The sequence below is a fragment of the Scophthalmus maximus genome, chromosome 22, assembly GCF_022379125.1.
Source record: "Scophthalmus maximus strain ysfricsl-2021 chromosome 22, ASM2237912v1, whole genome shotgun sequence".
Lineage (NCBI taxonomy): Eukaryota > Metazoa > Chordata > Actinopteri > Pleuronectiformes > Scophthalmidae > Scophthalmus > Scophthalmus maximus.
The window spans coordinates 10,257,675-10,271,104 of NC_061536.1; the positions used below are offsets into that span (position 1 = coordinate 10,257,675).

Here is a 13,430-nt window from a genome sequence, read left to right on the forward strand (position 1 = left end):
AATCTTAAATCACTGTCCATGTACAGGCTCTTTTTTAAACTTTCAATTACACTCATCACAGAATTTTCAGAATCTGTGTAACGATTCAAACATCTGTACAGTTAGCTCTTCAGTTATGACATTTACTGAAACGGTGTTACCGTAGTAATTTCATGGACCATATTTGTGACATTGCTTTGATTGAAAGCATGAAGACGCCACTATTAATAAACAACTTCTACTTTGAACTGTAAATCACAGCGAGGTGATACATGGCATTGAAACAAATTTAATGAATTGTCTGACATTTCTTTCGAGTTGGGTCATTCTGGGACAGCGGATAAACATTCTTTCACCCCCCCAATTCTCATCATATTTCCAGAAATGTTTTAGTCCACGTGTACAAGTGTGGGGAAGTGTACATTACCCGCACGCACCCTCACGGAGAACAAGTGCAGAAGTACACTGCAGAAGTACACAGCCGGGAGGCTGTTCTCTTTCTATGTGCAGATGAGCAGACTAGAGAGCAAGACGAGAAAGCACCACAGGGACAAAGAGCTTGTATCTCAACTGTGTGTGTCACTTTTTTTTATTGGAACAGAAAGAGCAAGGAGGTCAGCAGTACAAAAAAAAAAAAGAAAGATCGAGGGCGTCGGGGCTGGGAGTTAAGCAGTGAGCGGTCACTTGGCGCCGTGGGTGAGCTTCTCCAGGTCATGGATGCCCTCCTTGTCAATCAAACGGACGGTGAAGGAGGGGAGGTTCATGATGAAGCGCTTGTTCAGCTGGAGGAGGGAAAACGACAATGAATTATATATGAAATATTAAGAAGAAAAACATAATAATTATAAAGGAGCAGAACGAAAATTGTCGTGCAAATTGAAAACAAAACAATAAGGAAAAATCTGAGATAAAAAAAAAAGTGAAAGGACAAAGAAGCGTTTTTAATATACGTCAATAACAGAAGAAACTGATTTGAATTCATCAAATGTATAAATCCACACTGAATCCGACTCATTTTAATGCTATAAGTCTGTTTTTTCCAAAAATTTAAATTCCACAGTTTAAAATACACAAATCTCCTTCCGTCTCCATTCCCATAAAAAGAATCACTGACTCGATAAATAAAACAACGATGGCTTCTTCGCACGGTACTGGAACTATTTTTGTCCAGTGACATTCTGCTGCCAATCAGTCTGGTGAAAAGCGTGAAGACTGAACTGAGGTCAAAGTTTTCGTGTGGACAGAACCGGACAGAACGCTTCACTAGATCTCATGCGGCGCTCGCGTCTGGAATATTGAGCGGATTCTCAGTAATTCGAGGAAGTCAAACACAAATCGCAAAGACCGAGCAATGTACAGGACAATCAATCAAGATGCTTATTCTTCAACTCACTTCCTCGATGCACTTCTTCAGCAGATCCACTGCCTCCTCTCGGGTCAGATCTAAAGCAAGAAAAAGAACAGAAGAAAACGAGATTACGGAAATGGGAATAACAGACATGAATCAGATTTAAATAACAGTTTCATTACCAAGACAAAGGGTGTAGTTTGTGCTAAAGACCATTATGGAATTAATATTTCAGCTGTAGTCATATGCCAAAAGGTAAAATAATTTCCCAGAGTCTGTATCAAAGCGGGATTCGAATCGGTAACCTGTAACATGAATTATACTTTTCATTTTTCTTTGTCCAGTCAGACGCACAGGAACAATAAACAAAAGAAAAAAACAGCGGGTGTTTCTCTGCACCGACCTGGTTTGTAGTAGCGGTCAAGAATAGAGAGAGTGAGGAAGGCTCCGTAGCCGTGGGCAGCGAAGGGAGCCTTGGCCAGGGAGGACAGGTAGTCCATGTAGAAGAGACCCGGGCCATCTGTGTCATCGTAGCCCGCCAGCAACAGGTTCACATGGTACGGAGTCTGGAGACAGAGGAGGGAGGGAGGGAGGGAGGGGGGGAGTGGAGGAGTAATATTCAGATTTAAAACAAGGCTTCTTACAAGGTCTGAACCTGGGACGCAAAACTAGTAAACAAGGTCAATGTTCCTGATTAAATGTTGATGAAAATTAAATTTTTGCCACTTTTTATGGGCTTTATAAATAATGGCATCAGCTAATGTGGGGGTGAAATCGTTGGAAAAAAATTGTGAATCTCTTAGAAAATAAAAACTAACCCAATAAAGAAAATGAAATATCATATCCTTCAATTCATCAATATTTTTTTCCTGCTTTTTGCTGAAGAGAGAGAACAACCATGGTGTTTGTTGGCAAAATGAGTCCTCCATATTCATTTACAAGTTCCTAATTTGAGTGACATTAAAGGGGTATTCCAGCCATTTACTTTTGCACATCCATCAAGTTGGGGGACACATTAGGGGCAAGACAAAAGCAGCGGTGATCAAGGATATCGTGATTAAAAATTTTGAATCTACATGGGACTTGATAAACTGTTAAAATCTATGAATAAAATGTTTTATAAAAAAAAGAGGTGAGTGCCCCTTTACCTGCAGCAGGATGTGAAGAGAAGTAGCAGCATCACATGCTAATGAAGCTCTGTAATTTATAAATATGAGGTGGCAGAATTTCTGCATTTAGTTATTTTCTTATCTCTCTCCAATTAAAAGGTGCCAACATTTGCATCAGTGTATAGATTTGGCTCAATAGTGTCAATGACGGAGCCTCATCTCATGTAACTATTCCTCTCAACAGTCACGTTGAAACAAGGGGGGGGGGGGGGGGGGGGTTGCAAAGCGACCTCTCACTCGCATGAAAAGTACAACCTCTCTTCTCTCAACTTCTCCCAAATAAAACGCTGCTAATTATCGACTTTGATTTTCCCAACTCGGCACGCAGACTTGGAGTTGACGCGCACAGCGGCAACACTAACGCGGCATAAACACCGGAGAGACGGAGAGAGACACATGCACGCACGCACACACACACACACACACACACACACGAGAGGCTGACGTGAGAGCACGGGGAGGGGGGAGGACGGAGAGCGACGGAGGGAAAGGTGAAAGGGTGTCGCAGGACAGAGGCGGTGTGTGTGTGTGTGTGTTGGGGGGGAGCAGGGTGTCACTGGCAGTGTGACATCTGCTGGGAGTCAGCACCCCTGTTGCTCCCTCCATGCCGCTCCTCCCTCCCTCCCTCTTCATCCCTTCTTTTGCTCCCTTCCTTCCTCCCTCCCCTCTCTGCCGCCTTCACCCTGTGCCCTGGAGTAGTGCCAGGGCTCATTAAAAACTTCTAAAGTCGTTTCTTGCCCCTATACCCCCACCCCTCTCTTTTTAAATTACATCTTTTACGCTTCCAGCCTCTTCTCCCTTCTCTTTCTCCAAAACACTAATTTTCTCTCTTCGTTTTTTTTTTGCAAGGGCCTGTTCCTCATCATGAAAAAATATAAGAAACCCTTTAAAAGCCAGACAATTTTCAAAGCAACTCATACGGCCTGAATTCTTTGCGGAGATGTACCCAGTCGGATTGGTGTCTTTGATTAAAGTGCAACAAGAAAAATAAGAGAATGGCATTCTGGGGCCGTGCTGGAGAGGCAAACGTGATTGATGTGACGCCGGGCGAGTTGCGATCCACACACCTGCCCTCTCGTCTCAGTTTCGCTCCCAGCCGACCTGCTTATTCCTGTGACTTGTGTGTCAGAGCCACGTTTGCCACCAGGGCAATGATGATTGTTGCGCTCCCCGTGGAGTAGGCTTTAGTGTGTGTGTGTTAACGATGGTTTCTGAACACACACACACACACACGTGAGAAAGAGAAACAGTGTTTGTGAGTATGCACAAGGGGTGTGAATCTCAGGATAAAAATCTTTGTGTGTGTGTGTGTGTACGTGTTTTTAACTCCTCCGTGAGCCTGCGAACGCCCCAGTGGCGCCACCCCCACCCACCTGCCTCACTGGTTACATTGTAACAAATAATGCGGACTTGGCATCAAAATAACCTTCCCTTCCCATGTCACCTCGGAGGGAACCAGGCACCTTGTTAACCCCGCCACCTGAACTCACACCCAGGATCACATCGTATGTTTTCATCCCCCTACTGCGAGTCTCGCCCTCGGCCACGCAAGTCGAACGCCACAGTGCGCCACCGAAACAAAAGCTGCACCTGTGCATTACTGCCGTCGCCTCCTGTGGTTAGATGAGAAGCCGGAAAAAACTTTCATATCTGTTATTGTGATTACAGAGGAAGAAAAGATTAGCTAAAGACTTGGAGAAGGGGGAAACTGCTAGCCTGGTTCATACAAGAAAATGTCTGACGCATGAATCTTCGCTTAATATACACGGATGTGGTTTAAATTCAGATGGTTTATAACACAATTAATTCAAAAATAAATGCTGGTCATCTTTCTGTTATAAGCTAGCTTTAGGAGCGTTGATATTTGGATTTTGCTACCGTTGGATAACAGTTTCCAGCATTAAAGCTAAGCTAATTAGATTTTGGAAGTAGCTTCATATTTACAGAACGGACAGGAGTGATATCAATCCTCCCATCCAACGCGCAAAATGTTGAACTATTCCTTTGAGGCATCGGATTCGGAACAAAAACAGCGTTGGCTGTGACACAAATTAAGGTCATGTTGCTTGTAAAAACCCCCGCCACAAACTCATCCCCAAACTCGCCTCGTCCACGTTCCAGCACTCCCTCCCCTCTCATCCCTCCCCCTATTTTTGCACTCTGCCCTGGGGCATGTTCTCTTTATTGGCATTTCTCCTCAATCTGCTGTATTAATTGTTCATCTGTGCAGGAGCAGGGGAGCTGCGTGCAATATGGCGCCAGTAATTATTTGTGCCCATTGTGTGCTGAAAAATATTTTACAAACCCATATGGGGCCAGCTGTAGATCACCGCGGCACCGCGGCTAACTGTTGCTGTGGCCTCACAGAAAACTCTGAATAAATAAAATAACTCAATAGATAACTCTGCAGATTGACTGAATTCTACTTCTTTGGCGTACTGCAGCAAACATCCACATACATACAACAACTAATGACTCTGAGGCTTTTAGACTTCAACATAAACCTCTTAAAAAAAACTGAAATGTGATATTTATAAACTGTCAGCCTCCCCCGAGTTCCTCGCTTTCAATTTAACCTCACGTCTCCCGACACCTAACGAATCCCGCTAAACTTTTCAGACTACCTCGCTGCAGCATCTGTCAATATCCATCAGTTCAATCTGTATTTATCTTAAATATACACAAATATACCATCGCGGCACATGAAAAACGGGGGGGAAATAAAACAAACAGAATCAAAGGAAGGAGCTGGATTTTTCTATGCCCCCAAACTTTGCAGTTGCTGTTGTCTGTTCTGTGGTGAATTTCATGTGTATCATTACTGATATGCATGCAGCAGAGTCAGGGGGGCCTCAGGTGATTATGCTTACCGCCAGTGTTTTGTTTTTTTCTTCCCTTTCTTTGTCTCGCTCTCTAAAGCTTGGGTGAACGCAGCACTCCAGAGGTTAGCGTAGTTGTTTTTGTGGACGGCAGGCTGGTAACTACACAGTCGTATCTGAGCAGGGTTACGCTTCCCCTGCGCCGACATGCGCTGCTGACTTTAGCTAACTACACCTCCTGGAGGTCTGCAGCCACTTGGGTAATCTCATCTGTAATTTATCCTGCAGGAATAAGGCCATCAGAATTAACAATATACCACTGATTAATTTAGCAGTCAGTGGTTTATAACCTTGGGGTCTGGACGTGCAGGCAGGATCACATTATGGCTTTTTTTTTTAGAGAGGGTTCAGGAGATAAATTAAGGGTAGTAGGAAAAGAAGAAAAAAAAAGAGGTTTGCTATACGTAAAAGAGCAGATCATTATCTTGCCTTTCATCTGCAATGATTTAATCAGATTAATTAAAAACAGATTCAAATATATTCAGTCCCCAGTGATGACCTGAGCGAGGTCTGTTTTTCTCAGAAAAGAAAAAAAATCGACAAATAAAATTTTCTCTTTAAAAGAAAACAAATGAGCTTCATCATGTCTGAGAAACCAGCCTGCAGGGTAATGGACCATCTCTGCCGCACAGGTTGCGAGAGGACAATATTTTGCCTTTAAAGGTTATGGACCATAACAGGTGAACTGCACAACTGTTCATCTTTAATAATTTTCTGGAATTGTTGTTTCCATTAGAGTTAATTTCCCTTAAGAAGACTTGATAGAACGGGTAAAAGGCTGCAGTAAGCTTTCAGTCATTTTAAGACAAAATTCTTAAATTTCGCCAGTTCCATCTCCACAAATCTGAAGATTTCCTACTTTTCTGTTCTTTTTAAGTCATTTTAAATTTAATACATCTGTTTATTTGTCGTCCGCTCTAAAAAAAAAGGAGATTTGAAAGACATTTCACTATTTTCTGACACTACGGACAAAACAATAAATCTATTAATCAAAAGTGTAGATTTGACACTGATGAAAATAATCAACCATTGTACTAAATGATATACTTTCCAAAGAGAATAATTATTGACCCAAAATGTCAGATTCAAAATGCTTAATCTTGAAGTAAAGTTTCTGTCACACTTCTTAATATTATACAGCTCAATACTTTAGCAGATCCCATTCCACATTCAAATGGACAACAAACATTACGCATTCCACATACTCAGGATGTTCTGGAGGGGGAAAAGAAGAAAAAAAAAAACACCATAAAAAATGTTTATACAACATAATTTGCAAATGTCCGCGTACTCTGGAGGTTGATGGATGTGAAAAGAGCATAGCTGGAGGAAGGTGTGGGATGCAGAGGAGAAACTGCTACTGCTTCAATTTCTCAGCACTCCTGAGAACGTGGCTTTAGTGAATCCTGCACTCGTAAAAAAAAATCATAACCGCGAGGCACAAAAATAACGATACAGTTGCAACTTATGACAAGACATGAATATGAATGTTATCCTCCACAACATTTACAACCTTGACGGAGGAACAGGATTCCTGATCCTATAGGTCCCTCTGTATACATGTATGTTGTATCTGTGTGCGTGTTGATGTCATTCTCACACTCCGGTCTGTGCGCTGTTGTCTACTGGGCCTGGTTGTTCTCCCCTAGGAACCCCCCTCCCCTCCTCCTCCTCCTACTCTATCCCCCATTCGATGTGTCCCACATTCCCTTCTCTGCCGCACTAATTGTTTTTTGTAATTATTTTCACCCTTCTGCTATTGTGACAGGCAGCGGCTGCACAACTCTTAACAAATTAGTGCAAAAGATGCAGCGACTAGATACAAGGAGCTGGGACGTCTTGGGAAGAGTGTGTTACATCAAAAAAAAAAAATTGCGCGTGAAACCTCCCCCCCAAAAAAACAATGTTATGAAAGAGTTATCACCATTAGCGACTAACCTGCCATGTAGTTTCTTGATTAAGTGTATTTTTGTGTCCAAAATGCCAGAAAACAATAAGAAAGGTCTATAAGTTTCCTGAAGCACAAGACAAGGGCACGAAATTGTCGTTAATTTATTTAAGCAATCATCCAAAATATGAAAAATATTACATTTACTGCCGCAAGTTTAAGAAAAGAAGCAAACCCTCACAAAAATGTATCATTTAAGAAAACAATGGCTGGTAATGTTTCTAATCGATGAATAATTGGCTGCAGCTTTAACTGTGTACAGCAAGTTAACTGATTAATCAATGGGATGTGAATCATCAACTATTTTCTTCTGGAGTTATTGCAAATCAGATGTGAAGATTTGTTGTTTATCCGATTTCTTATGTGATATTAAAATGAATATCTTTGGACGCTGGACGTGTGGCCAGACAAAACAAGCTAGTTGCGGCGGTGGATTGATCAGCTGCAGTCAGGGCACACCTGGGACAGTTTGCCGGCCTATCCCATGGCTGACACAGAGGTAAAAGAATTGTTCACACTCACGTTCGCACCTTCGGGCAATTTGGAGTCGCCAATTAACCTACGCTAACCTATTGACCTAAATCTCTCCACCCACGTGGGAGGAGAGACACACACGTATGGGGAAAACATGCAAAATACACACAGGAAAGTCGATCAGTATGAATGTACCCAAATCTTGCTCGTTTGCCTTCTGCTGTTCTGCACAGTGATTGAGTGAAATGTGCCTCTGAGGGGCTCTCAAGTAAATGCAAAGACAGATAAACGATCTGGTTAACTTGCCCGTTTATAAATCCAAGCTTACATTAGTAAATGCTGCGCCGCCACATCTTTTTTTGGGGTTAAATTTTGGTGCTGGTGAGTACTGAAGGATAAATCCCTGATATTTTGATAATATACCCAGAGGAGCAGTGCAGTCGGGTGGGGGGTTGGGGGGGGGGGGCTGCTGCAGGCTCAGGTGTTGTGATACAGTCTCAAAGGGGAGAAACCTTTGTCACCACTCACAACAAGCTGACAAATGTACCTGCCTCTGTCAAAATGCATCTGCGGGTTCATCTCAGATGTCTTACGCTGATAACCACACAAACGCAGGTATAATTGTAGGCGGGACTCGATTCACACCTGAATTTACAAGTGACGGCTACTCCTCTGTCACTATCACGACTGTGTCACACCATCAAAACAAGCAAGGCCTCAGTTTGAGCCATTTCATTTCCTGTTTCCTGACCACAATAAAAAAACAAACAATTTCAAGCAGATATGTTAACATTTTGCCGATAAACATATGGTAACTGTACCTGCAATTTGCAGTAAGCATTACTTTAAGTTATGGAAATTAGTCTAGGGTTGCATCATTTGGTCCCTGGGGCAAAATGAGATTGAAAATGCTACAGGAATGTAATTAAGTTAAAAAAAAGGAAATTGGAATATTTATAGGTATATGTACTTATCACTCCACAATGAATGTGCATAATTCAGCGAATGACCACTGGTACAAGGGATTAATTAGCTACCGTTTTTTTAACTGAGAAAATAACCATGTGGAAAGTCTTTGCTGAATAGTCTGTTTGAGGACACGGGTAAAAATATTTGTGGAGAAACCATAGATCTGTTAGGCTTGTTTTGTGTGGATAATAACGTACGGCCTAATTTTCAGACAATATCACAGATTCATATCTGATAGTAACGTATGAACAATATTAAACAATTGACAATAAATGAAAACTATTACATTATATCGACTATCTTTTTGGCTTATAGAAATTATGAGTAACTGGTAACTGTTATATTATGTTAAAATGTGTTAAGCAGGTATGTGCACATCAATTGACTATACACCTAAGAGCTTGTTTCCTCGATCAAAGTATACTTTATAAAGTTGGCCCAAAAACTTGAGTGACATCACACGGAAATTGAACTATATTACTGGCAGTTGTGTGTAAATGTGCCTTTTTAAATTTTTAGAAAATCACAATGGATGGTGTTCACCGTTTACAAAAAGGTGTGAAATGGATCTACAAAGAAAGCTTTAAAACTTAAATTCATACTCATGGGATTATTTATTCAGTTTTCGGCTGTTCCCTCTCAGTAAAAAAGTATGTTGTAAATGGACTGTATTATTTTATGTAGACGTTTATGTATACGTTACCCTGCTCCGAAGGTAGTCTGCGAGGTTCTTTCGTGTGAAGTTTGCTGCTGCTGCTGGACTGAGTTCATAACCTAAGAAATGGAAAAGGGAACAAAATGACATCAGACACACCGTTTTGGGTGTGTGTGTTTATTCTTAGCAAACGTATTTTTCTTGCAAAACTAGACATTGATTCGTGATACTTTTTTGCAAAGCAGCAACAATTGTCGTCACTCGTGCTAGTTTTGTTAAATAACAGCTATTTTTTCAGTAAGACAAATATCTCCAAACAAGTATAGTGTGAGTATTTGAACCAAAAATTGCGTCGTGCATGGGAACCTGTATTGACAAAATGTCAACTAATATCCAGCTGCACTATTCAAGCATCGTGGTTACTTACCATTCCTCATCTTGTAGAGCTGAACATTCTTCTGGATGTACTCTGCAAACTGCACCGTGTCTCCTGCTTCTCCAACACACAGCAGCAAGATCTTCTCGCTGAGCTTGAACATCTTGTCATAGTCTGAAGGGAAAAAAACACAGAACACACAATAGGACTCGTTTATTCGTTTATTGATTACTCATTGAGATTTACAGTTTGAAAAAAAAAAACGCCGATGCACCAATGACTTTCACTTTCACTGTTACAGGTCTGCTAGAATAGCTTGTATTTTATAAAACACAGCCACTGGCTCAACTCAGAAGAACGTACATGTGGTTTTCCGTGCGCTGCTACAAGTTATGAAAATAGAAAGGTCCAAACTTAGCAAAAAACACATTGCTAGAGATTAACATGCTACGTAACTTAGCTCCAGTTAGCTTTGTTAGCTCGCATCATATTGAGACTGCGCGGTTAGGAAACATTGAGAGCCTGTAGGTGAAGTTACACATTTAAATACCGTAAGAAGATAAACGTATAGTAGTTGTCTGTCAGTGTGAAGGAAGAGGATAGATGTGTGCGTGTGTGTGTGTGTGTGTGTGTGTTAAATGATCTGCTAGCTACCGGCTGAATGGCTAATGCTAAGCTAACGCGTTGTCATACCGTGTTTCATCTGAATGATGCTGCTGGCTGCGACATTGTCGGCGGCGACGAGGACGAAATCCTTCCCCTGTATCCCGACTAAATACTCCATCGCGCGTATTCGCTGTGCGCTGGAATATGAATAGGATAATTTTGAAATAGCAGTCGACTGTCGGCCGCGGACGTGCAGATTACACAGCAAAAGTTTGAGACGCGCGGCGCACACTGGAATACGTCACCGGAAAACACACCCTGCGTCACTGCTACGCGACCAGGGCGGGCGATTTGAGCGGACTCGCCGAAACCAGGATAAGGACAGTTTGTATTTTTCTAAATACACGCGTCAAAAATCGACTCCTTCCCGCCGCCGAAGGTCGGTATGAACAGGGGGACACCTCGAAGTATAATGTCCGAGTCGAATAAGCTCGATAGTTCTCTGAGGAGACGCTCGCCGCGGTTGAGTTCTCCTCTCCGGGCCCCCTTGAAAATGGCGCCGGCGTCCGTCGCCGTGAAACGTTCAATAACCGTGAGGAAAATAGCTCCGAGGAAAACCGCTGCGCCGTCGGAGCACGACAAGGAGAACACGCCGAGGCGCCCGGAGACGGGAGGCAGCGAGCAGAAGAAGCACAAGGTCTCCACCCCGGGTCCTGTCCCGGGCCGCCGCGGCCGCTCCTCCTGCTCGGCTGAGGGGGAGAAGACGAAGGAGAAGGCCGCGATGCCCTCGCCGATCCTCCCCTCCTCGCCGCCGCCCTCCTGTCCCCTGCTGCCGGCGGCGGCTCCGGGGGACGCGGTGTGGTCGCAGAGAGTGCGCCGCTCCTACAGCCGGCTCGGCGACAAGTCCCCGAACAGCCCCGACTCCCGTGACACGCTGTTCGGCTTCGAGATGCTGCAGACGCCCGAGGTGGCCCGGCGGGTCCGGCCGGGCGCGGACGCCCCCGGCCCGCTGTCCTGTCTGAACTCATTCACGTCTCTGCTCGACGCGGACGACTGCGGCCCCGCCGTGCCCGAGCAGGATCCACACATCCCCGGCGTGGTCCTGGTGAAGGAGAGGAGGAGGAGGCGGAAGGTGCCGCAGATGGGCACCACCGAGCTGGACGCGCTGGCCGCGGAGATGAACGCGGTGTTCGAGGAGGCGGCGGAGTTCGAGCTGGTCGTGGAGTAGAACGTGAAGACCGAGAGACTTTGACGGGACTGGAGGAGTCTGTGATGGCTGGAGAGAGAGAGAGAGACAAGACTTACTGGTTGTGCTTATACTATGAAAGTGTTTGTATATTTCTTGCTCTTTCATATTGTATATTGATTCTTTGGAGCGTCCTGATTGGTTTGTTCATTTAAAGGCTCTTCAATGTGGTTGTTTGGGTCCTCACGTGCACAGTGGAGTCACACGTGGTGTTGTTGTTGTTGTTGTTGTTTTGATTTCAACATGATCAGTAGTTTGACCAATAAACAAAATGCATGCCACGCCCACACCTCCAATATAAATATAGCCTCTTATACACATTGTATTTTAGAGATGAAACAATTACTCGATTAGCTGATTTGACAGGGAAATAATCTGCGACCATAATCTGCGACCATTTGCTTCTAGTGGGGAAAATCCTAAATATTCTTTTGCTTGTCTTGGTTTGTTATTTATCACATCCGATCATTGCAACCTGAATATCTTTGGACTTTTGTTCGACGCCAACGACAGGTCAAAAGGTGTCGTACTTGATTACTGATCGAGAAAATAGTTGTCTCTACTTGTCGCGTCGACTTCGAATGATGAACCTGCGTTCGTACGTTTAGTTTTTTCAAATGGGCTTCGACCGTGATTGTTGTCTTCTGTTTATAGTTGTTTACCTGTTAGATTGTTCAGAAGGTTAAATCAAAGGGAAACTTGTGGTTTTAATATTGGTTATGAATACATGTGGAATCTGTAGGTGGTTTGTAAGAACACAGCCGTTGGCAGGACTGGTACAGTCGGATTTTCAGGAGTTTCTACCCTTTATAGACCAAACTAGTGTTTTGTTTCCCTCCTGTTTTTGTTGCCGAAGAACAACAGAAATGTGAGCAGCAGTTCAGAGGTCTCTCATCACTTTACTTCCTTTTTAATAATGTGTTGTCGTTCCCATTCAACTGACTGATAACATTGTACTATGAAGCAGCACCTATCCATGTTGCTCTTGGACTATCTTTTCTTTTCTACATACATTATTTTTGCTCGACTGTACATGTAAATAAATACTCAATGAAAAGATCTAAACTGAGAGGTTCTTTCAGTGACAAGAAAACACCCCCCCCCCCCCCCCCCCCCCCCCCCATGCATTTTGTTTTTTCATTCATCAAAAGGAAAACGGCCAGTTAGTTGTACAACCTGGGGAAAGAATCTAAATCTTTCTAAGTCTACTTTGAAAACATACTAATATAATCAGCACACACTATACTGAGCTTTGACATGTATTTGTTGAGTGAACAGTTTGTGGCCACTCGTGAAATTAAATGGTGTCTTTAAAAGAAGACACAAGCCAAACATGTTGACTGACATCACATTCCTGTACACGTGGTCTCCAGTGATGCTGATGAGACTGACTGACTGGCTGAATGAGTGGGTGGGTGATCTGTCTGGGTTTAATGAGAACGGTGGACAGGTAGAATCACTTTCCTCCAGAGTCTCTTAAAGGTCTAAGTGGATGTGTTGCAGGATTGACACAAACAAGGAGGGATGCCTTTTAATTTACAACCCATTGGTATGTATGACTGACTGCATATATGGAGAACCAGTATTGTCACGTATCAGCTCTGACAGTTTAATTGATTCATCGTTTGTTCATGAAACAAATGTTACCACAGTTTTTGACTGTACAGAGCAACAGTAGTGTTTCTTTTGATTTCAGCATAATTGTATGAAGTTGGGTTTGGACAGCGTTCAATATTTTGGATTTTGTCCAAGGTGAAAAGCAGGGTTTTTTCAATACAACT

General features: G+C 43.1%; 2 protein-coding genes across 2 annotated transcripts; one reads left to right on the forward strand and one right to left on the reverse strand.

Annotated features, from left to right (window-relative positions):
• Positions 1–538: 538 nt before the first annotated feature.
• On the reverse strand, positions 539–10,619 carry psmb2 (proteasome 20S subunit beta 2). The gene is made up of 6 exons (XM_035620726.2): positions 10,491–10,619; positions 9,849–9,971; positions 9,470–9,540; positions 1,731–1,893; positions 1,373–1,422; positions 539–761 (listed from the first exon to the last, which is right to left on the reverse strand). The coding sequence occupies exons 1-6, from the start codon at positions 10,579–10,581 to the stop codon at positions 660–662; spliced, it is 600 nt and encodes a 199-aa protein (XP_035476619.1). The 5' UTR covers positions 10,582–10,619; the 3' UTR covers positions 539–659.
• Positions 10,620–10,694: 75 nt separating this feature from the next.
• cdca5 (cell division cycle associated 5) lies at positions 10,695–12,708 on the forward strand. The gene has a single exon (XM_035620724.2). The coding sequence runs from the start codon at positions 10,849–10,851 to the stop codon at positions 11,629–11,631; it is 783 nt and encodes a 260-aa protein (XP_035476617.1). The 5' UTR covers positions 10,695–10,848; the 3' UTR covers positions 11,632–12,708.
• Positions 12,709–13,430: the final 722 nt, after the last annotated feature.

Excerpts from the sequence above, each read along its gene's own strand:
- psmb2 (XM_035620726.2), bottom strand. The coding sequence starts at position 10,581 with ATGGAGTATTTAGTCGGGATACAGGGGAAGGATTTCGTCCTCGTCGCC. Across the intron at positions 9,541-9,848 it reads GCTCTACAAGATGAGGAATG|GTTATGAACTCAGTCCAGCA; the intron begins GTAAGTAACCAC and ends TCCATTTCTTAG. Across the intron at positions 1,423-1,730 it reads TGACCGCTACTACAAACCAG|ATCTGACCCGAGAGGAGGCA; the intron begins GTCGGTGCAGAG and ends TTCTTGCTTTAG.
- cdca5 (XM_035620724.2), top strand. The coding sequence starts at position 10,849 with ATGAACAGGGGGACACCTCGAAGTATAATGTCCGAGTCGAATAAGCTC.